The 23,190-nt window shown below is 29.3% G+C and overlaps 10 protein-coding genes and 1 non-coding gene across 11 annotated transcripts; 5 read left to right on the top strand and 6 right to left on the bottom strand.

Annotated features, from left to right (window-relative positions):
- Positions 1-14: 14 nt before the first annotated feature.
- cgd6_2190 (TBC domain containing protein) lies at positions 15-1,241 on the bottom strand (the record flags this gene model as incomplete). Its single annotated transcript, XM_627577.1, has 1 exon — positions 15-1,241. The coding sequence occupies one exon, from the start codon at positions 1,239-1,241 to the stop codon at positions 15-17; it is 1,227 nt and encodes a 408-aa protein (XP_627577.1).
- Positions 1,242-1,476: 235 nt separating this feature from the next.
- On the bottom strand, positions 1,477-4,167 carry cgd6_2180 (Fun12p GTpase; translation initiation factor IF2; the record flags this gene model as incomplete). The annotated part of the gene is made up of 1 exon (XM_627576.1): positions 1,477-4,167. A coding segment is annotated over one exon (2,691 nt), but the record flags the coding sequence as incomplete, so codon positions are not given.
- Positions 4,168-4,461: 294 nt separating this feature from the next.
- On the top strand, positions 4,462-4,980 carry cgd6_2170 (60S ribosomal protein L11; the record flags this gene model as incomplete). Its single annotated transcript, XM_627575.1, has 1 exon — positions 4,462-4,980. The coding sequence occupies one exon, from the start codon at positions 4,462-4,464 to the stop codon at positions 4,978-4,980; it is 519 nt and encodes a 172-aa protein (XP_627575.1).
- A 95-nt stretch (positions 4,981-5,075) lies between these two features.
- cgd6_2160 (hypothetical protein) lies at positions 5,076-5,732 on the bottom strand (the record flags this gene model as incomplete). The annotated part of the gene is made up of 1 exon (XM_627574.1): positions 5,076-5,732. One exon carries the CDS (start codon positions 5,730-5,732, stop codon positions 5,076-5,078), a length of 657 nt encoding a protein of 218 aa, XP_627574.1.
- Positions 5,733-5,809: 77 nt separating this feature from the next.
- Positions 5,810-6,613, top strand: cgd6_2150 (U1 snrnp, putative; the record flags this gene model as incomplete). Its single annotated transcript, XM_001388285.1, has 1 exon — positions 5,810-6,613. The coding sequence occupies one exon, from the start codon at positions 5,810-5,812 to the stop codon at positions 6,611-6,613; it is 804 nt and encodes a 267-aa protein (XP_001388322.1).
- A 364-nt stretch (positions 6,614-6,977) lies between these two features.
- Positions 6,978-7,054, top strand: cgd6_2145 (the record flags this gene model as incomplete). The annotated part of the gene is made up of 1 exon: positions 6,978-7,054. It is a non-coding gene; the product is annotated as a snoRNA (small nucleolar RNA).
- Positions 7,055-8,847: 1,793 nt separating this feature from the next.
- cgd6_2140 (conserved hypothetical multi-pass transmembrane protein, possible ion transporter) lies at positions 8,848-12,465 on the bottom strand (the record flags this gene model as incomplete). The annotated part of the gene is made up of 6 exons (XM_001388284.1): positions 8,848-9,090; positions 9,140-10,986; positions 11,032-11,323; positions 11,372-11,700; positions 12,081-12,245; positions 12,288-12,465. The coding sequence occupies 6 exons, from the start codon at positions 12,463-12,465 to the stop codon at positions 8,848-8,850; spliced, it is 3,054 nt and encodes a 1,017-aa protein (XP_001388321.1).
- A 710-nt stretch (positions 12,466-13,175) lies between these two features.
- On the top strand, positions 13,176-14,230 carry cgd6_2130 (hypothetical protein with a C-terminus transmembrane domain; the record flags this gene model as incomplete). The annotated part of the gene is made up of 2 exons (XM_627573.1): positions 13,176-13,939; positions 13,984-14,227. Coding segments are annotated over 2 exons (1,008 nt in total), but the record flags the coding sequence as incomplete, so codon positions are not given.
- Positions 14,231-14,537: 307 nt separating this feature from the next.
- On the top strand, positions 14,538-15,182 carry cgd6_2120 (hypothetical protein, conserved cysteine residues, possible transmembrane domain or GPI anchor at C-terminus; the record flags this gene model as incomplete). Its single annotated transcript, XM_627572.1, has 1 exon — positions 14,538-15,182. The coding sequence occupies one exon, from the start codon at positions 14,538-14,540 to the stop codon at positions 15,180-15,182; it is 645 nt and encodes a 214-aa protein (XP_627572.1).
- Positions 15,183-15,195: 13 nt separating this feature from the next.
- cgd6_2110 (hypothetical protein) lies at positions 15,196-18,090 on the bottom strand (the record flags this gene model as incomplete). Its single annotated transcript, XM_627571.1, has 1 exon — positions 15,196-18,090. The coding sequence occupies one exon, from the start codon at positions 18,088-18,090 to the stop codon at positions 15,196-15,198; it is 2,895 nt and encodes a 964-aa protein (XP_627571.1).
- Positions 18,091-18,239: 149 nt separating this feature from the next.
- On the bottom strand, positions 18,240-23,177 carry cgd6_2100 (hypothetical protein; the record flags this gene model as incomplete). Its single annotated transcript, XM_627570.1, has 1 exon — positions 18,240-23,177. The coding sequence occupies one exon, from the start codon at positions 23,175-23,177 to the stop codon at positions 18,240-18,242; it is 4,938 nt and encodes a 1,645-aa protein (XP_627570.1).
- Positions 23,178-23,190: the final 13 nt, after the last annotated feature.

Genomic DNA, 23,190 nt, shown 5'->3' with positions numbered 1-23,190 from the left:
TTAATTCTACTAAATTAATTTTCTTCTCTTAATTTTCGTATATGGTTACTAGAAATATTATATTTCATTGCTTTTCTGATTATTTTAGTTGAATCAGTAATATTTCTTGTAATATTCTTCAAAATTTCCATACATTCTTCCATATTAACGGATGAAAGTAATTTTTTTTTATTTATATCTAATAATGCAATCGAAATATTAAATAAAACATCACTGCCAAAACAAAAAATGAGATCTAATATCTCCATAATTGATTTTAAAGGCAAAGATGTAACAAAAAAGCAGAGGAACCACTCTAATGCAAACCATTGGAAGTTTACTCCTATATTTTCTAATTTTTGTGAAACTTTAGGAATAAATTGTCTGCACAGAGTCTCTAAAATGGCAATGTCACGTATTACTCCATCCATCCTTTCTCCATAATATGTCTCTAAATCTCCCCAGCTACAAACCATAAACTCTTTGTTTCTATTGCTGCTAACTAGTTGTACTAAAGACCAAAACGCTGCTTCTTCCTTCATATTAATTAGTAGAATTGCAGCAATAAAATTCATGCTTTGGCAGTAGCCTATTGCTTTGTCATACGATGCAAATGCGTATAAAACTCTACTTAATGTACCAACTTTATTAAAATTGCTAGAATTAGAGTAATATTTAGAGTTTGGGAAAGTTCTGTGTAAATCTAGGATTATTTGGTTTTCAATATTTTTATCGATGCTCCCATTAAGCTCATTAAAATATACATTCGAGTTATTCCTCAGCATTCGATCGCTTCCTAATAAATAGCACCAAACTTCTCCTCGAATATCGGATGGAATTCCGTTAATGCATAATTTCAATAATTTCTTTTGAGTAAAATCCTTATAGTTTGCCCAATTGCAAAGTTTAGCCTTCGACTTAGAAATACCAATTGGAAATAAATTAATATAGTTACTAATTAAGTATTTATTGAAATTGTTGTATCCCAGTTTAGTTAGTTTACGCTGTAATTCCCATCCCATTCCGACCGTTTTTCTTGAATTAGTCTCATTTAAAAGTGAATGATTTACATCACAAAAGTCTAATGGCAAAATGTCGACATAACATTGAGATTTCCAGCAAATGTTCTCTAATCTAACCGATATATCACATTCATCTGGATTATTTTCCGTAACACCAATCTTGTTGTCTGCCAAATTGTTTAACTCTTTTTTCTCAAGATTTTTAAGAGTGAATTCAAAAATTGGAAGATCAACATCCATCACTGCGCCAAACAAAGTAGCTTAATAACAATAAGATATGCATAACCGCTACTGGATTAATCATCTCTGGATTATCCAGAATAATTGAGGCGTTTTTATCATAAACTGGAGGGTGCGGGTGGAAGAATTAACCTGTCATTAAATCAAAGACTAAAAAAAGTACTAAAAAACTCAGTTTTTAAACATGAAAGAAAAAATTTAAAGTTAATATATCAAAACTACAAATATAATCTAATTAAGGAATTCCGAATGTTTTCTTCAACTGAATAACTAATTTCCAATCATCTTTAGATAGATCATCTCTAAAATGTTGTTTCAAAATATCTATGGAATCTCTTGTAATACGACTAACTAGTTTATCGTTGTGATCAAAGTGCCTACCATATGTGATGTTTGTATCTGATGCAAAAGGCTGAATCTTCACAGCAACCTCTTGACCTTTCTTCCCTTCATTTACAGGTTTCTTGTTAAATTCAACACTTGTTACGCGGCCAATCATCAAGTTATCTTTCTCGGGAATGCAAAGAGGTGTTCCTGGTTTTAAAATACCCTCCTCCACATAAACGCCACAAATAATTGGATCTCTAGCATTAAAAATGTATTGAGGAATAATTTTTAATATACAAGGAAATACAACCTTCTGAGACTTCTCCTTCTTCTTCTCTTCCTGGACATCGCTATAATACTTGGTGAACATATCACAAAGGTGATATATTATATTTGCCTTCATTATTCTTACATTAAGTTTCTTGGCTTCAACTTCTGCCTCTGCATCTACCTTAATGTCAAATGCAAGAATAACTGCCATTTCAGGAAAACCTCTTTCGTGCATAATAGATGCTCTTCTAACATCAGACTTATGAACAGTGCCGATATTTAGAGCAACAACTGGAATATTGGAAGACTTCAGAAAAACTAATAGAGCTTCTAGGGATCCAAGAGTTGAAGCCATTACATATACTCCATTCCCTGTCCTATCAACAGAACTAAAAATGTCTCCCATATCTTTCATAACTTCCTCTTTCAATGATTCGATCTCCTCTGGAGTTGAATTCTTAGATTGCACTAGTAACTGTGTTCCCGCAACAGCGTCATCAAGCCCGTTCGCGCATATTTTTACGCCCATTGAAGCTTTAATAAAACGATGATGTATATACTCGCCTTTCACCCTCATCTCATGCATTGGTTGGGGGGTCAATAATGCTCTAATTGTAGTTACAATTGGAGCAGAAAGACCGCAAACAATAATTGTATCTCCTTCCCTTAATATTCCTGATACAAGAATCACATCAATTGTCACGCCCAAACCGTCGATAGCCTTTACCTCAAGAATCGTGCAGCTTAATTCACGTGTATTCAATTGCAAACAATGGAGGCCCATGTAATTTTGAGTCAGCTGAGCAATTAAATAAATCAAGTCAGGCACTCCTTCTCCAGTAACAGCACTAGTTGGTACAATTGATACATTTCCTCTAAAATCATCATTCTTCCAATATATATCACAATTAAGACCTTCCTCAGAAAGTTCTAGAAGAACTCTATTAAGACGAGTGTCAAACTCATCTCTTGTACTTTCATTTTGGATAGAAAGTGTTGACCTAGAAGAAGACCAATTCTGCTCAATCCAGCCATAAAGTCTGTCAATCTTGTTCAAAGCAATGATAAAAGGGCATTTCCTGCTTCTGAGTAATCCAATACTTTCTCTAGTTTGCGGTTCAAGTCCATGCATAATATCAACAACAAGAACAGCTATATCGCATAATGACGAGCCTCTAGATCTCAAATTATTAAAACTCTCATGGCCAGGAGTATCTATGAATAATAACCCAGGTATTTGCAATTCAAAGTCAGCTTCAACTTTTTTAACTTGTTCGGAAAGCATTTCAGGTGGAAAGTAAGTTGCACCAATCTGTTGAGTTATTCCTCCTGCCTCATTATCCTGAACATTTGTTTTCCTCATTTTGTCAAGAAGCTTTGTTTTTCCAGTATCAACATGGCCTAGAATACAGCAAACTGGTGATCTAAACCCCAGGTCTTCACATGATTCCTCTGCAATATGTTCAATACAGTTTGTATCCGCGATGCCGTCCACTTTCTTTGGCGGAACTAGGTCTCTAATATTTTTTGTAGAAACGTTCGGACTTTTTGATCCCGCTTCATAATCAACTGCTTTCTCCCATGAGTCTAATACAAACTCCTGTATAACCGTTTTAGTTTCCATATCTTGATTTCTCTCACTATTTTCTATAATATCCGTAGATAGAATATCTTCCTTTAAATTAGATTTATTATTTTTCTTCTTTCTTGTTGCAAGCCCACTACTGAAACTTGAATTGGCAAGACTACCTTCACTTGTAGAAACTACGCCCTGCTGTTTAAGGTATTCAACAAATTGTTCACGCTTTTGTTTTACAGCCTTTTCCTTAGCAGACAAGAGTTTTCCTTCAGCCTTTAACTGTTCCCTGCGCTCTTTCCTTTGTTTTTGTTTTTGAAGTTTTTCCTCTTGAATGCGCAATGCTTCTTCTTCTTCCAACCTCCGCCTCTCTTCTTCCTTCTTTTTCTCCTCCTCTTCTCTTCTTTTCAATTCCTGTTCATTTTCTTGAATCTGCCTCAATCTTTCTGCAGCTGCTTTAGCAGCTGCACTTATAGGCTTGGGTTTTGTAATGGCTTCCGAACCAACATCCTCAGTGGCTAGAGCATGTGACTTTGCTTGTTTTTTTTTCTGTTTCTTAAGCCTGTTTTTAAGAGTTTGAGAAGATACAGTTTCCTCTGCTTTCACTTCCTTAAGATCTTGTAATTCCTGATTTACCTCTTCATTATCAACCGTTCCAAATTCAGCTAATAGTGCATCCAAATCCTCGAGATCTTGATCCTGTTTCTGAAATAACAGAAGTATTCCTAGCGTAACAATAAATATAAGTACTACTTACCTTGTTAGCATTTTTCTTCTTGCTTGACATTTATCACACGCTGTAATTTATATATATTATATTATATATTTTTTTTTATGAATATTAAAAAAATTCAGCGCGCAACTAAATTGCCCGCTATTGAGAGACGAAAACCTGTCTCAAAAATATCAATTTATATTTGTACAAATAACCGTCTACAGACGTTTAAATAAGGTTCACGGAACTGGTTTTTTTAATTTCAGTTTGTACAGGCATCCAATACTTCCTTAAGTTATTATTGTTCAGGATTTAAATAATTATAATTCAATATGACAGCAGAGGTGAACCCTATGAAAAATATCAAAATTGAGAAGTTGGTCATTAATATTAGTGTTGGCCAGTCAGGTGATCGCCTCACCCGTGCAGCGAAGGTATTGGAACAGTTGACTGACCAAAAACCTGTCTTTGGTCAGGCTCGTTTCACTATCCGTTCATTCTCTATCCGTAGGGCTGAAAAGATATCATGTTATGTTACTGTTCGTGGTGATAAAGCCGAAGAGATTCTTGAGAAGGGTTTGAAAGTTAAGGAATACGAACTTCGTAAAAGGAACTTCTCTGCAACTGGTAATTTTGGTTTTGGAATAGATGAGCACATTGATTTGGGTATTAAATACGATCCTAGCACCGGTATTTACGGTATGGACTTCTTCGTACAATTAACTAGACCAGGTAATCGTGTTAGCCTAAGAAGGAAATGTAGATCAAAGGTTGGTAAGCACGGTAGAGTTACAAAGGATGAAGCTATGCAATGGTTCCAGTCTAAATATGATGGTATTATCTTGAACTGAAAATTGTTGTGCGTTAATCAGCGATTTCAACTTTATTAGTACTAGATTTACCTAGTGGTTCATAGTAATAACTTATACCTTAAAGATTAATACTTTTAGTATCTCCTATTTACTCTTTTTTTCACAGTACTCTCCTCAGACTCACTGTCTGTACTGCTTTCATCTAGGTCCTTAAAACATTCATCGGATGCTATGTGTTCTATTAGTGAATTTCTAAGGGGAATACTCTCATCCCAGCCCAAGTGTCTAATGAGTTGAGGTATTTTGGATCTGAATAATGAGAGTAAGAAAATGTCAAGGAATGATATTATGTCGCAGGAAGGAATTAGCTCATCCCTCAAACCTTCACAGTTAGAATAAAATATATCATGGGATTCGCTATTTTTAAATGGTGAAATGCCGTCCTCTTCAAAAAGTTCAGTAAAATATTCAAAAAGTTCCTTTTTTTTATCCGAAAATTCCCAGAAAGCCAACGCAGATATTTCAACTGATTTTTTTAGATGTTTATTACCGATAAGAGATTCATTACTCTCTAATAATTTTCTATTTACATAGATAGAAATTTTATATTTCTCTTTACCCTTCTTAAGTGAAAAAGAAAATTCAACTTTATTCTTTTGAAAACTATCGCTCACAGATATATCACCTAATTGATTTATTTCTTTCAACACTAGCCTATAATCGCTACCAAGCGAATGCTTATATTCTTCCGCCGTATCTAATATGAGGCTTCTTATTTCATCGTAATTCATTATCAAGAACTAAAATAAAAAATCCATCTGGCGCCTTAGATAACTTGTAATCTGAATTTTTATGTATTTTGTTTGCAATGAACAATTCTTTAATGGATAGAAAAAATGGTATTAAAGTACTAAAGAACAGCCTATCTGATGATGATGAAAACAAAACTATTTATATTAACAATTTAAATGACAGTATATCTATCCCAAAGCAAAAATTGTCACTTGAAGAGATTTTTGCAAAATATGGCAAGATTGAATCAATTAAAATGTTTAACTCATATTTTAGGAAAGGTCAGGCATGGATAACATTTTCTAACGCTGTTTCTGCTGTAAATGCTGTGAATAATGAAATTGGGACGCAAATATTTGGGAAGCACGTAAATGTTTCATTTGCAGCTAAAGAGTCAGAACGTAGAAATATCCAAGTTCGCAATTCCAGTTCCAACATTCGGATGGTACCAAAGTCTATTAATGCTCGCATTGAATTATACAAGCAATACCTGGCTCAATGGTTAAAAAATGCTGAAAACAATGGTTTATTTCAAACTCTGGACGATCCTGAAAAAAACCAGATTAAACTAGTTAACAATCAAGTTTTATATGATAACAACTACGTGAACCTCATGCGTTCTAACAAAAACAAAAAATTGAATGTTCATCCCTTTATTAATAATGAGCTTACACAAAACTCCCTAGGAAGACCAGAGATGCAAATTGATGGCACTACATCGTTTCTACACAGGCTTCCAAACAACGCTAGCCCGCTTGAGGTAAGCAATACAGTTTTTGTACAAATGGAGATGGGGATATGTAGAGAAGAAGAACTGTATACTTTATTTAGTCACATAAATGGATTCAAAGAACTCCGTTTTATACCAGTAAGTTTCTAAAGATTACTCAATAGTTTAATTTACTTGTATAAGAATCATCAAGTCGCATTTGTAGACTTTTTCACTCAAGTACAAGCAGCAACTACAATCTCTAAACTAGACAACTTTCTATTAAACAATTCGACCAGACTCAAGCTTTCATTTGCAAAAAAAAAATAACCGCGCAAACTGTTGTCTCAATTTTATTGTCTCGTTCTATTGTAAAAAATCACTTTGCAACTAGTGTGTACAATAGTGATTGTATATTCTCTAATCGGTATTGAAGAGAACGTTGCTATAATTTGATGGAACAAGAAACTCTCTACTGGCAGTATATTTTTATAATGCCTTTTGTTTTAGTTCCTAAACTTTAAAGTTTACATTTTGTGATGATGATTTTCTTAGGACACCTACAGACATCAATTTTTGATGGTTGAGTATTATTGTTATCCCTGTCTGAGCAAAAAATGTAAACATTTTCTTCTCAATGACGATGATTGAAGTTCCATTGCTAGATAGTATCTGATTTACTGATGCAAATTGGAAATTCCTATTGATTCTTCTGAGTCTTTGAGATTCGAGATTCCAGTAGCTCAATATTTATATTAATGGCTCGTTTTCATATCTTGATGGATTTACTTCCATCTTCATTCTCTTTATAGAATTTGGTGAGTTGATGTTCTTGGAATGCTTTTCTGAACCCCCGTTTGTGTGTATTTTTACTGTTCTTGAGTTCTTTACTTTGGACTCAATCATCGTCACTTGTTTGTCCTTCTTTTCGCTTGTTATTTCGTGGTGAGTATTATTTGTTAGGCTTTCGTCTCTTGAGTTTAAGTTTATAATGAATGGCTGTTCCGAGGGTGAATTTGAAAAATTAGCGTTCTCCAAGTGAATGTTTAATTGTTCGGTGTTTATAACGCCATCCTTTATATGATCCAGATATGATCTTAACTAAGAATATTTATTAATCGTCTTTGTAGTACTGAATTTAACTTACTCTCTCGATAAATTCATATATTGCTTCTGACCAGACATCTCTATCAATTTCTATCGCTTTAAAGAAAAGGTCATGAATCCCGTATAAATCATGATATTTGATGTATATTTGATCTCTATCCGTTTTATCTGGAATGACCACACTCATAGCAAGAAATGGATATCCTCCTAATTTACTACTTCCTTTTAAATAATCGCCTTCGGTTGCCCAATAGCACCACTCCCACCTGTTTAATATTAATAATTGCTTTATATTTTTTTTATTAACTTACCTATTAATTGTAACTTCCACTGCTCTGAAATAAAACATTCTCAGTTTATCTTAAAAAAAAAAAGTTAAAGGTTTAAAAAGAATTGTGATAACTTACCTTTGTCACCATTTTCTAAGTAATATAGATTTCCTTGTAATGCTTTAGAAAAGAATATTAATTGTTCTTTTTCCGACATTTTGTCAAAATCTGCATAAATTGATTTATTGCCTGAAATATCTGCATCAGTTTGTAAATTAATCATTGCTTGAAATAATACTGGATTTGTATCCTCAACTATTATGTTTGCAGAAATTCTATAAAAAGATAACAGTAGTTTCGCAACAACCTTCCTGTCTTTTTGGATGTTATAAGTTACTTTTTTTGGAAACTTTGCATCAATTATATCCATAATGCTAATTCTACATTCTCCAATTACAGAACTGGTAAAAGTGCCATGACTGATTAATTCAATAAATAAATAGTTCTCCCTTTGTCTTACAAGAATAATACGCTTTTCTTTCCAACAACATTTAAATGATTTCGTAAGGTTATTAGTAAACTTGTTTACATCTTCCAAGCAAATAGTTGTAGATGATTCGTCAGTTTCTCTACCGCATTTAATTCTTATTGAATACTTTCCTGTTTCAGGAATATCAACTCCCTCGAGAATATCCAATAATAAATTAAAATTGTCATGCTTATGAATACCAAATTTTAAAAAAAACCAACCAAATGGAAAGAATTCAGATGGATGCGGAATGTACTTACGAAATATCAGTAATAAACTTCCAAATGCTGCACAACAAATAATTCCACTGGATAAGTCAATAAATCCTCCTGCTTTTGTTCTTAATTGTTCTATAAATCCCCACATAATGATTTGTTTATTTTCAAATAGTTTAACTTTGGTGTGCACACACCAATCAAATAATGGTGAAATATCTACCAAAAAAAAAAATCAATCAAATAAAAGTCATTATTTTAATAAATATATTTAAGATATATACTCTATAAGAAATAAACACAATCTCCTAAATTTATTTTGAATTTTGGTGGTGGGCATGATATTATTAAATGAGTTTCGCAATTAAAGCATTCTTTTACCGAATTCTCGTTAATAACTGACTCTAAATCTCCTAAACTTGGAGAAAATTTTTGAGTTTTTATATCTTGTTTTTTATTAAATTGATGATCGTCCACTCTAATTGGTCTATAAATTCCAATGGCTAGCCTGCCATGTTTAAGAAGTTGCTGTTAAATCAAGAATAAATTTATAATTATAAAACGAAAACGAACTTACTGAAAATAAGTTATAAAATGTAGAATTCACAAATACAAATGGAATCTCTTCCATTTGCAAACTACAGTTCTTTTCGTTATAATACCTAACATTTCCGAATGGTTTACTAGTTGGATTTCCATAAATTATTTGATTAATAAATGATTTATTTATAGGATTGTTATCTAATATTGGAACTAAAAAAGGAATCAATGAGTCAATAATATTATCCACAAAAAACTGTCCACTAAGAAATTGTCTTGAATAAAAAAAATCTAGTTCGTTCTTATATGGAATAGAGTAAGTTGATCCATCGATCCTGGTTGGCCAATCATCCGAGTACTGAAATAATAATAACCCAATGTCTGTCTCTTTAATATCTATTATTAATGGTGGCATTTTTTGGGATCCTACTAAACAATTATCTTTTTTTTTGTATTTGGAGAATAAATAACATACTACTATCCAAGTGCCAATGGCATGTTTTCCATATCTAACGTTAATTAGTTCTTCTTTATATATATTTGAAGGATTCCCTGTTGAATCAAAAATAATTATTCTTGATGCAACCAATACTCCGGCTTGTTTTAAATCATGTTCTGATGTCCCAACACCAGATATTTGGGCAATTCTTCCAAAAAACTCTTCATTTATAAAACTGGAATCTATAATTTTTTCACATAAAACAATAAAATTTGAAGGTTTAAGTGAAAAGGTTAATTTTACCAGCATATCAATCTGTTCGCACCATCCGATAATCAGCACAATTGGGTATTCTCTATTTGTAAAAACTTTTGAAATTGCTTCTAAATAATTTGAAACTACTGGAATACCGGTATTTGTTTCAGGTAGAAAATTTAAATTTGATTGAGAAAAACTAACTGTATTAGAATTGATTTTGCAGATATCAAATTTACTATTTATATTCGTCATATTAGATGCAGTTTCTTCAAAGTGATTGGGGAGAACCATATTTTTTACCTGGTCAAATAAACATTGATCATCGTAAGAACTTGAATAATTGATTAAATTTGTAAATTCACGATTATGCTGAGTAATTTGTATATTTTTCCCAGTTTCATTAATATTTATCAAATTTTTTATGATATTTTTATCGGTATCATTCGAATCACAATGCTTATGAATTTCAGATATGATTGTACAATCATAAATATTTAATTGATCTTTGTTTTCAATATACTCTTTTGACTTGAATTTTTTACTTCTATTAAGAAATACGTTAGATGGAGAACAGCTCCTCCTCCCCACTTTTTTAATAAATTCTTCTGTGTAATTTTTTGGTGATTCCAATAACTCTGCTTTCTTTACAAGGGAAATACTGGAAGATAACACAATTCCAAGGTAATTTGACCCCTCATAATAAATATTTGAATTATCTCCAATTATATATTGATGAGGGTTTAAATAAGTTCTATTCGTATCAGGGCAATAAACTCCAATTAAAAATATTCCTAGATGTTTATAAATATACTTCGTAAAAATTTGTATTGGATATCCAAAAAATGAGTTTGGAAATCTTAATGTATAAACCTTAAAATGCAGTCCCCTCCATCTACATTTCCATTCATATGGGGTAATTTTTGATCTATCGATATTACTAGTAAAAAATGTATTTTTTGGTGGTTCCTGGAGCTTTTTAAGCATGTTTTCATTCTTTGGTATAATAAGATGTAGCATAATTGGTAGAAACCCTGGACAATTACTTATACATTTGCTTAATAATTTAATTCTTAAATTCTCTAAAGATAGGCTCCCTAATACTCCAGTTATCTTTGATAAACTTGCAACTTGCGATGAATAAAAAATAAGAAAAAATTTATCTTTTAGCCCCAATAAATTAGTCAGACCTAAAATTCATATTATTAATCATAATTATTCATTTTATCGCTTACACATTACAGTAATCAGTGCATCAAAGTCACTTTTTTGCGTTCCTTCATTACAAATAACATCATGTAATATTGGCTTCTCTGATCCATAAATTAAAACAATAGAGCTATATTGGACCAGGTTATTGATTGCAGATCCTAAAAAACCCTGCTTTATACTTAATCGAATATAACCTCTTTGTTGTGATATTTTAACTATGTTTTGATATTCTAAAATTTGTATTGGTGTCACAAGTACTATAGATTTGAATCTTCTTTGTTTTTGCAGAGAAAGACTTTTTGTAATAAATAACAACTGCTTTAAGAAAGTGTTAAAATATTGCAAAGAGCATAATTAACTTACCTTTGGTGGAATTGGTCCAATAATACACAAATATGTATCATTTTTCCTAATAAATGATCCAATTGAATCTGGTGGTGTATTTAATGCTTCTTTTAGTCTTTGAAATTCATGAGGAAGTAAAACTAAGGTCAGGGTGATCAAAATGATTGTAGCTAGTCTTCCTTCTCTTTTTCGAGGTGAAAAGTCGCCATAACCTACAGTACCAATTGTTACAACTGAATAATACAAATAATCAAACAAACTATTATATTCTTTTTCCGATGGTGACTCTATCGTAAATATTGCACCAGCATGAGTTAAAATGATGGTTATCGCACCAGCAAAAATTCCTAATTATTTTAGTAAAAAATATCATTAAAGAAAGAATGTCTTACCGATAACTCTTCTTTTTATTGCAGAAACATGTGGAAATAACATATCCAACACTTTTTCTGTTCGAAATAGTCTTAAAAATCTTAACCACCCGAATCTAATCAAATATTTGAAGTTTGAAAAAAATATTGCTAAACTTACATTAATAACCAACTTTGGCTTGATTCGTATTGTGGGCTTATTGTAATTATAAACAATAAGAACGGAGGAAGCGACAAAAAGTCAATAATTTGATAAAAATTGAAAATATAACGTATTGTACTCTCTTTTCTATACCATATTGCTATTAAACCTGAAACAAAAATCAACTTTTCATATAAATTATTTTAGTGCGTACCAATTACATAATCATAGGAAAGCATCCACAAAAATGTTGATTCAAAAAAATAGTAAATCTCCGGAATACGTTTAAAATTCCATGGGTCATTATTATTTTTACGATACATCTTTGTTGTTGCCCAAATATACACCCCGGACCACAACATTGATTTTACAATGTGGCCTAAAAATATTATTTTAACAAAATAAGTTAATAAAACCTTACCTGTTTGATATGCAGGCGTTTGTGTTTGCCTAAAACACATTTCAATAAATGAACTAAGTATTTCTGATGTATTTTTTAATAATTGGGAAAAACTTGGGTAACCTGTATGAATTCCCCAATGAATCAATTCAACTCCTTTTAATGTAAATAATTTGTTTGAATAAAATTCATTGCTCATAACCTAAAAATGATAAATCTAAAATTGAAAAATTTAAACCCACTTGTTTATGTATTCGAGGTATTGCAGCTACCCAATCATCTGAAGCAGCTTTAGAAATTATTGAATGATCAAATGCATAGTCATATAATCCAGTTTCATTAAACGATTCTGAACTTCCACTTTTACAATCAATCTCAATACACTCTTCTAGTTCATTTTTATTTTTTTTAAGGTTCGAGTTTTTCAAATACCTAAAAACCATTAATAATTTTCTAAAAAACATTATAAACTTACGGTCTGCTGACTTTTTTTTGAAAAATTCTTGTAGATGATTTATAGAGTTTTCTTTTAATCAAAAAATATGAAATATTCCAATTTAAAAATTTTGGAAGATTAAACCACTCAATAATTATATATAAGAAAAAAAAAATTCCACTGTTAAATACTTAGGATACGAAGTTGAAATTGCTTAATATATTATTATTAACTTACCAATTGCAACAATTCCAGGAAATGAATAATATTTATTTAAGACTAAAACTGCAGTAGTAAAAATAAAAATACTGTAAACAAAAGTAAAGGTTGTTCTTATCAGACTAAAAAAGTTATTTAAAAAAAAATGATTGATTTTAAAGTATACCTTTTGATGTTAATATATTTTTTTTGATCTTTCGTTATTGAGAATAAGTCATCTTGAAAATATAAAGGCATTTTCAAATAAAAAATAAATGATCTTTCAATACGAAACCCAATCTTTTGTTAGCTTAGTTTTATTATGTGATCGTATCTTTCTTATGCACCATGCGAGAAGATCCAGTCTTAATGCAGATCATACCGCCATAATGGTCATTTTTCCATCAATTCTAATGAACTTAATCATTATTGATAAAAAGGATATTAATGAAGACCTAACTGTTGAGCTATCCTCCAGACAGTCCAATCATTGTATCTCAGTTCTGGAAATTAATATTGGCTCAAAAGTTAATGTTGGAGTTAAAAACTCTGGAAAAGGAACTGCAACAGTAACCAAAATAATGAGAAAAGAAACTAATAAAGATGGAATAACCAAATCAGAATCAATAATTAACTTATCTAGCATTGAAGAAATAGGTAATAAAGTAAATAATAGATCCAGAAGATCTATTTCGGAAATCAATAATTTAAATAATTTTCAATATGCAGTTACAATTAAGTTAGATACAGAAATTCATAAAGAGGAATATAAACATGATTACCCCTTAATCGACTTATTAATTGCACTTCCTAGACCAAAAGTGTTTGAGAAAGTACTTCAAAATGCGGTTACAATTGGAGTTGGAAGAATAATTTTTGTTTGTACTGATAAATCCGAAAAGTCGTATTTAAATTCATCCAAGTTAAAAAAAGAGTCTATTGATGAAATTGTACAGCTTGGGCTTGAACAGGCATCAAAAACATTGTGCCCAGATGTTTATGTTTATGCTTCTTGGACATTTTTTCTACAGCATTTAAGGTAAGAAACTTTACTTCCTTTTTGTTAAACATTAACAATATTAGGAATTATTTTTTTTGCAAAGAAAGCATGATTGGAATTGTTGCTGATGTCTTAGGCAACAGCAAGATTACTGAAATAGGATTACAAAGCCACACTGGACCAATTATCCTTGCTATTGGACCTGAAGGAGGTTGGACAAAAGAAGAATTGACAGACTTAATTACAATGGGATTCAAAGTCGTGAATATGGGAGATAGAATTCTTAAAGTAGAAACAGCACTAATATCCCTATATTCAAAGGTAAGTTTTGGAAGGACTCAGAGAAATTAAACTAATTTATTAGGCTGAATTATTATTAACCGATTCTGAGATCAGAAAAAGCTCGAGAATTGCAAAAAGAGATAATTATTGGTTTTCATCTAGTGATGGACCAGGTATGTTTATGATACATTGTTTTAGGCCAAATATTTTTTAGGAATTACTGTTTTACCAGTAAAGGGAAGAAAATGGGATAACAAATTTTTTTATACTCAATCTCCAGAGTTAAAAATTTAGTTTCGATATTCCCGCCGTAACTTGACCCACATTTTTGTAAATTTTGTTTATATTTTACATAATGAGCACTTTATTTCTTCCTGAAACACCAAAAGAAAAAGAAAGAGATGATTTAAAGTTAATAAATACCTTCTCTAAAGGAACAAATGAAAAAAATCTCTCGTTGTTTGAGGAAACAGATCTACTTATTAAAATACAAAATTCCAAAAGTGAGAACTATGAAGAACATTTGGATTATTTAGGATCCGATGATCGATTATTAGTTAATGATTGTTTGAACAGAACCCCAGTTAAAAAGAGATATAATAAAGAATACTCATTTACACAATCAAATAAACTTCTAACTACTCCTAAGAAGTATTTCGGAGAGGATATTTTGAATACTGTTCCAAAAAATATGGTAATGTTCACAAATTACGTAGATAAATCATTATCAAATAAACGATGTAATACAAAACTAAATAATACTTGGCAGAAAAGTAAATTTAGGCGTTCTTTGATTAGAATGAAGTCCGCATGTAATAAGCAATGCAAGTTTTGTAATCCAGAATTTTCATGCACAAATATTTCAATAAAATCGGTAAAAAAAAATCTTAAAGAGTGGTTTATATATTTATTTAATGCATTATACGACTTTATAATATATCAATTACCGCTTGCACTCATTTTTTATAGTTTTGCAATATACCTACTTAGCTGCCTTTAATTATGAAAAAATATTAACTTAATTTAACTCTTTCCAAAGGATTTATCATTTTAAATGCTTCGCTTCTGCTCAAAGGGTTTGACAGCCTATTAACGAGTTCCATTATACTGTTTTTTTCTAATTCTGGGATATTATTAAGATTTATTTTTTTTTCCGAGATCCACATATTTATTGCATTTGATATTAGTGCATCCGAGTCGTATTCTGACAGCCATAGTTTCATTGAATCCAGAAAACAATAAAGAGAATTGCTGTTTGGATAAGAAACTATCAGTTCTTTAGTCGCATGCACCAAAATTTCCATCAATGGTATTTCAAGCATGTTAGAAGTCTTAAATGCAAGAGGATATTCACGAATAAGAAAGAGAACTACTATAACATTTCTTCTATCCTTATAATTTGGACTTAAAATTGACATTGATGAATTTTCTTTTATTAAGAGTTTAATAATCGAATTTTGCAGCTCGACTAATCTGATTATTCTTTGTATTATTGGCAATGAAAGACCACCCCAAGGAGAAATATTAATTTTATAAATTGGAATATCAGCGATAAATGGAATAAGTACGTCGTTTAATTTCCCAATATTCAAATTTTGAGAAAGAAATGGGACTTCTGCAGTTCTTTCGCAGTCAATACAGTTTGTTGGAGATGCATGTTTGTTCTTTTTAATTACTCCTGACTTAACTTTTTTTTTCAATACCAAATTTGCATTTTTGAAATGGTACAAAGCTGATTCTAAGTATCCAGTCCTTGAATCAATATTTAAATGGTCTAGAAGTGAAAGATGGATTGCTATTGCCCCCATAAGTGCGTGAGGAATCTCAATTGAAATATAAAGTGATAGAAAAGATCTATATAACATTTCCAAAGCCCCACTACATTCTAAGTATTTTTGTATTGCATTTTTGCACTTTTTCACAACTATAGCGGCTCTTGGGCCTCCCAATGGTACGGCTTCATTCATTGCATTGATCAGAGAATTTAATTGGCCTTTTGAATGAGCTTTTTTTATAACCAGGTCAAAAAATATCTCTTCAAAAGTTTTTTCACTGTTTGCTCGTATTTCACGTCTTTTATCTATTAATAAAGATCTCGATTTGGAAGGTCCAAGCTCAAAACTCCATCTTAGAATGTAAACCATTAATTCCCACCATAGATTTAATTTTACAAAAGTATTTATTAAAAAATAGTGATTTGGAGTACTTTGTATTAATAAGTGATTAATGAAGTCAAGTTGAAAGAATTTTTTGTTGTTCACTTTTTTTTGGTTAAAATAAATTATTATATTGTTCAATTTTTTTACTTGAATGCATTTTATCATTTTAATTGCTTTTTTATATTTTAAGAATAAGTTTTTTTTAATAGAATTTGTTATTCTCTCTAAAAAAAATGTGGTATATGACAAACTCAAATTATCATTAGAATTTTCAAAAAAATCTGAATTATTTTCAATTCCAACAGAAAAATCTTTCCAGTTTGAAACTAAATCTGAAATTGTATATATTTCATTCATTCTAATTTTAACATTTGAGATAAATAATTGTTCATATAATTCAAATATTGAATTGAAAAATTTAAAATTTAATATTGATGCGCATGGAAAGTGTAACATACGTTTTATTTGCCCACTAATATACATTTGAAGCTTTCCCCATGAATGGTAAGTTAATATTATTATTAAAATACTTAAATTCAAGATATCAGGCTTTAGAAGTAAAAGATTTTCAATAATCCTCACTGTGTTGCCCTTTAAAATTTCAATATTGGTCACTTTTCCTCTATTAATCTTCCATTTATTGCAAAATATATCCATTATCATTTCATTTCTCGATTTAGATGCATTTAGGGTAGTGGGATTTGAATGGTCACTTTTTCCGTTATAATACTGGTTCATTCTTGAAATTGTAATTGAATTTGCAACTATGTTACAAATAATTAAATTTTTTGGTTCATGATTTTTATCTAAAGGCTTCATATTTGTTTCAAGAATATTATTTTCACTCAAATCTTTTAATATCTTTATTTGGTCAGAGAAAACTAGAACTAGAATAACATAATCACTTATATACACAAAATCTTTCAAAGAGAATGATAATGCAGGATTCCTTTGCCAAATTTCAAATAAATGTGTTAAGCTTTTAATTGATTTGCTAAATTCGCTTTTCCCAATATAATCGCTTGCCCAAGTTAATAAAACAAATAAATTTCTAAATAAAATTCTTGATTTTGAAATATTTTCTATGTTGATTTCATTTCTATTATTATAACTCTTTTCTAAATTTATATTTAATCCGCTCTTATATTTATTTAGACACCGATTTTTGATATAATACGAGTTTCTTTTTGCTTTTGAAAATTTGGAAAAAGGATGTAGGCTGTTAGGAATTATTTTTAATGAACCTTCCTCAGCAACCCAAAGCTGCGAATTACTACATTCAAACCTTGTGCGGATTAATGAATTATCTGAAATAGAATTTCTAAATATTCTGTAAAGCTGGTTTGATATCTTGTTAGAGATACTAAATAAAAGATCACTCATTGTTTTTTTTTTAGGTATAATAGAAATCAGTTTGATAGAAAAATATATATCATTGTTGTATGATGGAATATCTTCTATATTTAAACATAATTTAATATTATTTTCAATCATTGGAAATAATTTTATACACGAATTTATGTCAGCTTGCCCAAAAATATAAGATTTTTTTATCTTTTCCTTTAGTATCTGTTTATCGTCAATAATTCCAAATGACTCTTCAATTAAATTTAATAAAACATCCCCGGATTTTAGAAAAATATCAATATCTCTCTTTAATATTTCAATCAATCTACTATTCCTTGACATAATTGCCATCCTAATAATTAAATATGGAGAAAATAAATTGGACGCTTGAATATTACTCATCCTAAGGTCTTTTACCAATTTTATGGAAGTCAGTATAGTCTTTAATATATTGATACGATTGGCATCTAATGAAGAGTTCTGTGAATTAATATAGGCATCCAAAATAATATATTTTTCATCTATACCAATATTACTATTTAAAAATCCAATTATACTTTCGAAACTACCAATCCATTTTGAAACAACAGCTTTAGATAATTTAATAAAGTTATATTTCTGAAAAATTTGTCATCTCTAATATTTGTAATAATATAATTGACAATTGAAACTAAAGAAAAATTATTGAAATTATTATCTTTTCCTATTTCTTCAAAAAAGTTATCCCCAGAAAAAAAATGTTTCAATTCTTTTTCTGTATATTGAACATCCCCACAATGCTTTATAACTTTAAATAGCAATTGTTGAGATATAATTTTTGCTATACTGAACATCTTCATTTCTATTGAGTATTTCAACATTGATATTATACCTTTCGTTGTTTCCCACTTTTTAATCAAAATGAACCACTCATTCCATATATCGCTATTATTTTTAAAATGTTTAATATATGAAATACAAAATAGCCTTTGGACATTTAAAATTACATAGATATTTTCTTCAATAAATTTACTTTTGAAATTATTTGATTTAGAATTTTTAATTCCAGAATAGCTATTTTTTATACTTTTGCTAGTAACTTCAATGATTGACAAAATAAAATATGGATCTGATATTCCCTGAGCTCTAGTTATTAACCTATAAAGATAATATGGATTATTTAATTTTATTATTCGTTTAAAATTATTCAAATGTAGGTTGATTATATTTTGATTTCTCAACATTTCTCTGGATAACTGAAACAAAATTTTGTCAACAGTATTAGTACGACTAATAGAATAAATTGGGAATAAATAATTAATTAAACCAATAGTTTTATCAAATTTATTCATTATAAGATGTAAATCATTACAATTTAGAGAAAAAAATGTAATTATTATCGATAGCCACTTTAATAAATAATTATAGTATTCCAAAGATTTAGATGTAAAGAATCCAGATAACTTATCTATATTGGCATTAAATATTTTAGATTCAAGCTGCTTATGTATATCGTATTTCCAGATACGGTATTCCAATGAAATTAGAATAATTTGTTTTTTTTCAAGACTAAAGTTTATTCGATTCTTGACGGCGAATTTCCATATAAAATAGCTATATTGTACATCTTTAGACTGTAAAATATTGTGGGACAACATTGCAAATGTTCCCTTAAATGGATCAAGCTGTTTAATTAGAAATTCCATATCACTATGTGAGCTAATTTCACTGTTCCTGAACATTGATGTTGAGCAATGAAAACAATTAAGAGCTTTAATTATAACAGAGATCAAGTCTGCGTTCATTATTCTCGAAAGTCTCTTACTACCTCCTTTTAACTTTCTTTCAAAGAAAGAGTAGGAAATTATTTCATTTGGAGTCAATGCTAAAATTGGAAATGCTTTGTGCTTATCCAGATTTAAAAATAACTCTGAAATGATAGACTTTATATAATGAATTACTGAAAATAGATAGCTAGAGTTATTAAAATTTGAAAATAAACTTTGTTCCAAAATTTGATTAATATTAATTAAACTTTCGTCTTGTGGTTTAATTAAAGAAAAGCCAGATAAATAATTTAATGACTGAGTTAACGTTGTAGTTATTAATTTTCTATCATGAATTCTGCTTAAATGAGTTTTTATCTGAGAACTTTGATTTGGTAATGTATCTATCTCCATTATATATCTTGTTAAAGAAATTGTGCTGGAAGACTGATAAAATATAAAAAGTCTGTCTAAAGTAGTTTGAACCACTGACTTGTATTTAATATTTAAATTACTGGTGTACTGTTCTATCATATCTCTAGCCTTCGCTATATCTTCAAATAAATTTGAGGAATTTTTATTTCCAAAACAAATATAGAGATCTATCAATACGAATGCTTGATATAGTTTAGGAAAAGCATAAAATATCCAGCCTATCTCATTTTCATTATCGATAAATTTTGTTTGAATATATATAGAAAATACCTCCATTGCCGAAAATAAAGAAATCTTGTTAATATTTAATAAATCAAGTTTCGTTAATCTTTCAGTTTTCGCGTTTTTAATTATTCCATAAATTTTGTTAATATTGCAATAATTATTAATTACTTCTTCCTCAAAGAGTGAATGGAAAATAAAACCGTCCAGAACTATTAGCGTTATATTTACGTGAAATTTTGAACTCAATATTAATTCAATAGATTTTTCATAGTTCTGAATAGATAATAGCTTTAGAATAAGAATAGAAGGAAAAAGTAATATTTCTGAGTAATTATTTCTAGTCGAATTGTTGTAATAATTTAAAACACAAAATGATTCAAAACTAAATAAATTTGAATACCATGGATTATTTTCATAAATTCCGCGAATAACCCATCTAACTTTAAACAAATTTTGAAAATATTCTGAACTTTTACTTGAGCGGATTATTGTTTTCCCTGTATTGAATACTCTTGATGGGGTTGATAAAATAAAGCGATACCACCAAGAAAAAATTTCCAAATTTTTTGGTAGTGGCAAGTTTGGAATATTAAATGGAAATGAAAATAATATCAATTCAATCATCAAAATTGTTTTTTCAAAAGTTTTTTCAATAACTGGAAGCATTTCAATTTGAAAATTTCTGGATAATCTATCACTCCAAATAAATAAGTAGTACAACAATTGTGTGATGTTGAATAATTTTTTGTTTTTAGTATGAATAATCGAATTGTTTATTTTAATTTTCTTTAAATAAATAAAAATTCGGCAAAAAAAACAATACATTAATTCATTATGAAAGTATTCAGTTTGAATATTTCCAATTTCAATAGATGTGTTCTGTAAATTTAACCCAAAGCTTGAACTTCCCTTTCCATCAATTGTCTCGAAAACTTCTTTTTGTATTAAGTATGATTTTATGCAGTCTCTTTCTTTTGTTAATAACGAAATATCACTACCAATTGTTAGTGGAAGAGAAATTATGTTTGAAATAAATGCTTCCAGTGAAACCCAATTTATTGTTGTGTACTTTTTGGAAGAGTTAAAATTATCAAAATAATAATTTATAATTGATTTTTTAAGAGTTATTTCTTCAAATATTTTTCTAATATTTTTGTTTGAACTATATCTAAACTCGCTGCAAAAATTCGAATTAAGTTCTTCCGAAATAAACATGGAAATTGCATGTCTTCTTGATATTTCATCTAGATCGAGTTCCAAAGATTTGCTCTCAACAAGTGATTCTTCGTTTTTGCTAATTAATCTAAATGGCAACCAGATGTTCTTAAGTAGTTCCCAATTAAAAATAGGATCGTTTTTCATCCCAAGATGAACGCAAATTGCTCTTAAATGTGGGAAACAAAGAATAATTTTATTTGCAGACTCAAAAGAATTAATATTTCTTTTGGTTTTATAAATCTTGTCAAATAAATTTGTTATAAAAATAATGGGCAGCTCTTCAAACTTATTTCTAGATAAATTTAAATACCTTAAATATTCGCACCAAAAAAAAGGCTTTTCATCAAATTTACAATTTATTGAAAAATCGTAAGTTAAAATAGGATTTAAAGTAACTTTATTTTTATTCTCAATATATCTTGGTAATGAAAAAATTCCCAAAGAATTACTTATTCCAAAATTAATATTAAACAAAATATTGTCAAATTCCAAAACAATTTTAAACAATAAATTTTGGTCGGAATTTGAATTAACAAGTGTTCCAATATGATCAGAATAAGTATCATTTTCGAAAAATTTAACTGTATTTATATCATTTAAGTATTGATGAATGCTTTGAAAATTACTTAATTGCTTAAGAAGATTTTCTGAAAATAGACTTTTAACATTTGAAATTATTCTAGAGTCAAATATACATGTGTTACAAATATCTTCACAAGACTTTAAAATTTCAATTTGGTCAGCTAAAAACTTAAGAAAAATCTCCTTGTTCAGTTTATATTTACAAAATAGATTTATTATGCAAAATATCATAAATACTATTGAAATAACATCCTCTGGCTTTTTATTTTTAGTAAAGTTGTTTTTTGATGAAACATCTTTTTCATATGTAAAATTAGTAAGCTCTAAATCATGATTTTCGAAAATATCTTCTAATTTAATTATTGAAATATTTTTTGAAATCATATCTCCAAGCGAATTTAAGGATATTATTCCACAATTTTCCTTGAAAAAAATCAGATCAATAATGCAATTCTTCAATCCAATCCAATTTAAGCTAACATTGATAGAAGATAATGTATTTTTAAGTATTGAGTTGTCTTTGATCAAACTAGTCTCGAATTTTAATGTATTCGAATGATCCATAATTAGTATTTTTGCGATTTTAATAAAATATCTCCGAGATGTATTAAAACATTCAAACATTTCATTAATTATTTTAATCGAAAGATACTTTCCTTGATTATTTGCCAAGTCAATCAATAAATTTTCAGATAATTTGTTCAAATTTGTCGAAAATGAAGGAAGCCTGCTAAGATAAGAAGGTAATCCAACAATTTTTGGCAAGATTTTCAGTTCTGGAACTTTGACGTCAAGTCCATTAATTAAAAAAACGGAATAAAAATTTCTTAATTTCTTAATTATTTCAAAACTAATTTTAACATCGGAGATATCCGCTATCATTTGCCCAATTAATAAATCAAACTCAGTCCTTTTAATTATGTAGTTTTCAATTTTAGTATTATTTCTGAAAAATGATTCATATTCTCTTATGCATGCAAGTATAAAATGTGCTGATGTAGAAATTGTGACAGAAAGCTGCCAGTCTGGGGGAGGACCATAATAAATTATGGAATAAAGTAGCTCAGACACCTTTCTAAAGTTTAATGAACTTAGCTGAAGTATGCTTGATCTTGCTAACTCAAATTGTCCCAAAGAAAGATAATTGCATGTCAACGTAAACAGGACTTTTTCATCATTATCAGATAAGAATGGACAAAAATGTGTTAATTCATCATTATTTAAGCTAATTGAAACATATCTTGGCCTTCTATTATTTCTACTTTCAAGTATGTCAGTATTCATAATATTTAATGTT

Source organism: Cryptosporidium parvum, chromosome 6 (genome assembly GCF_000165345.1).
Source record: "Cryptosporidium parvum Iowa II chromosome 6, whole genome shotgun sequence".
Taxonomy (NCBI): domain Eukaryota; phylum Apicomplexa; class Conoidasida; order Eucoccidiorida; family Cryptosporidiidae; genus Cryptosporidium; species Cryptosporidium parvum.
The sequence above is the reverse complement of the archived record's forward strand: the minus strand, read 5'-3'. Positions and strand labels throughout refer to the sequence as shown.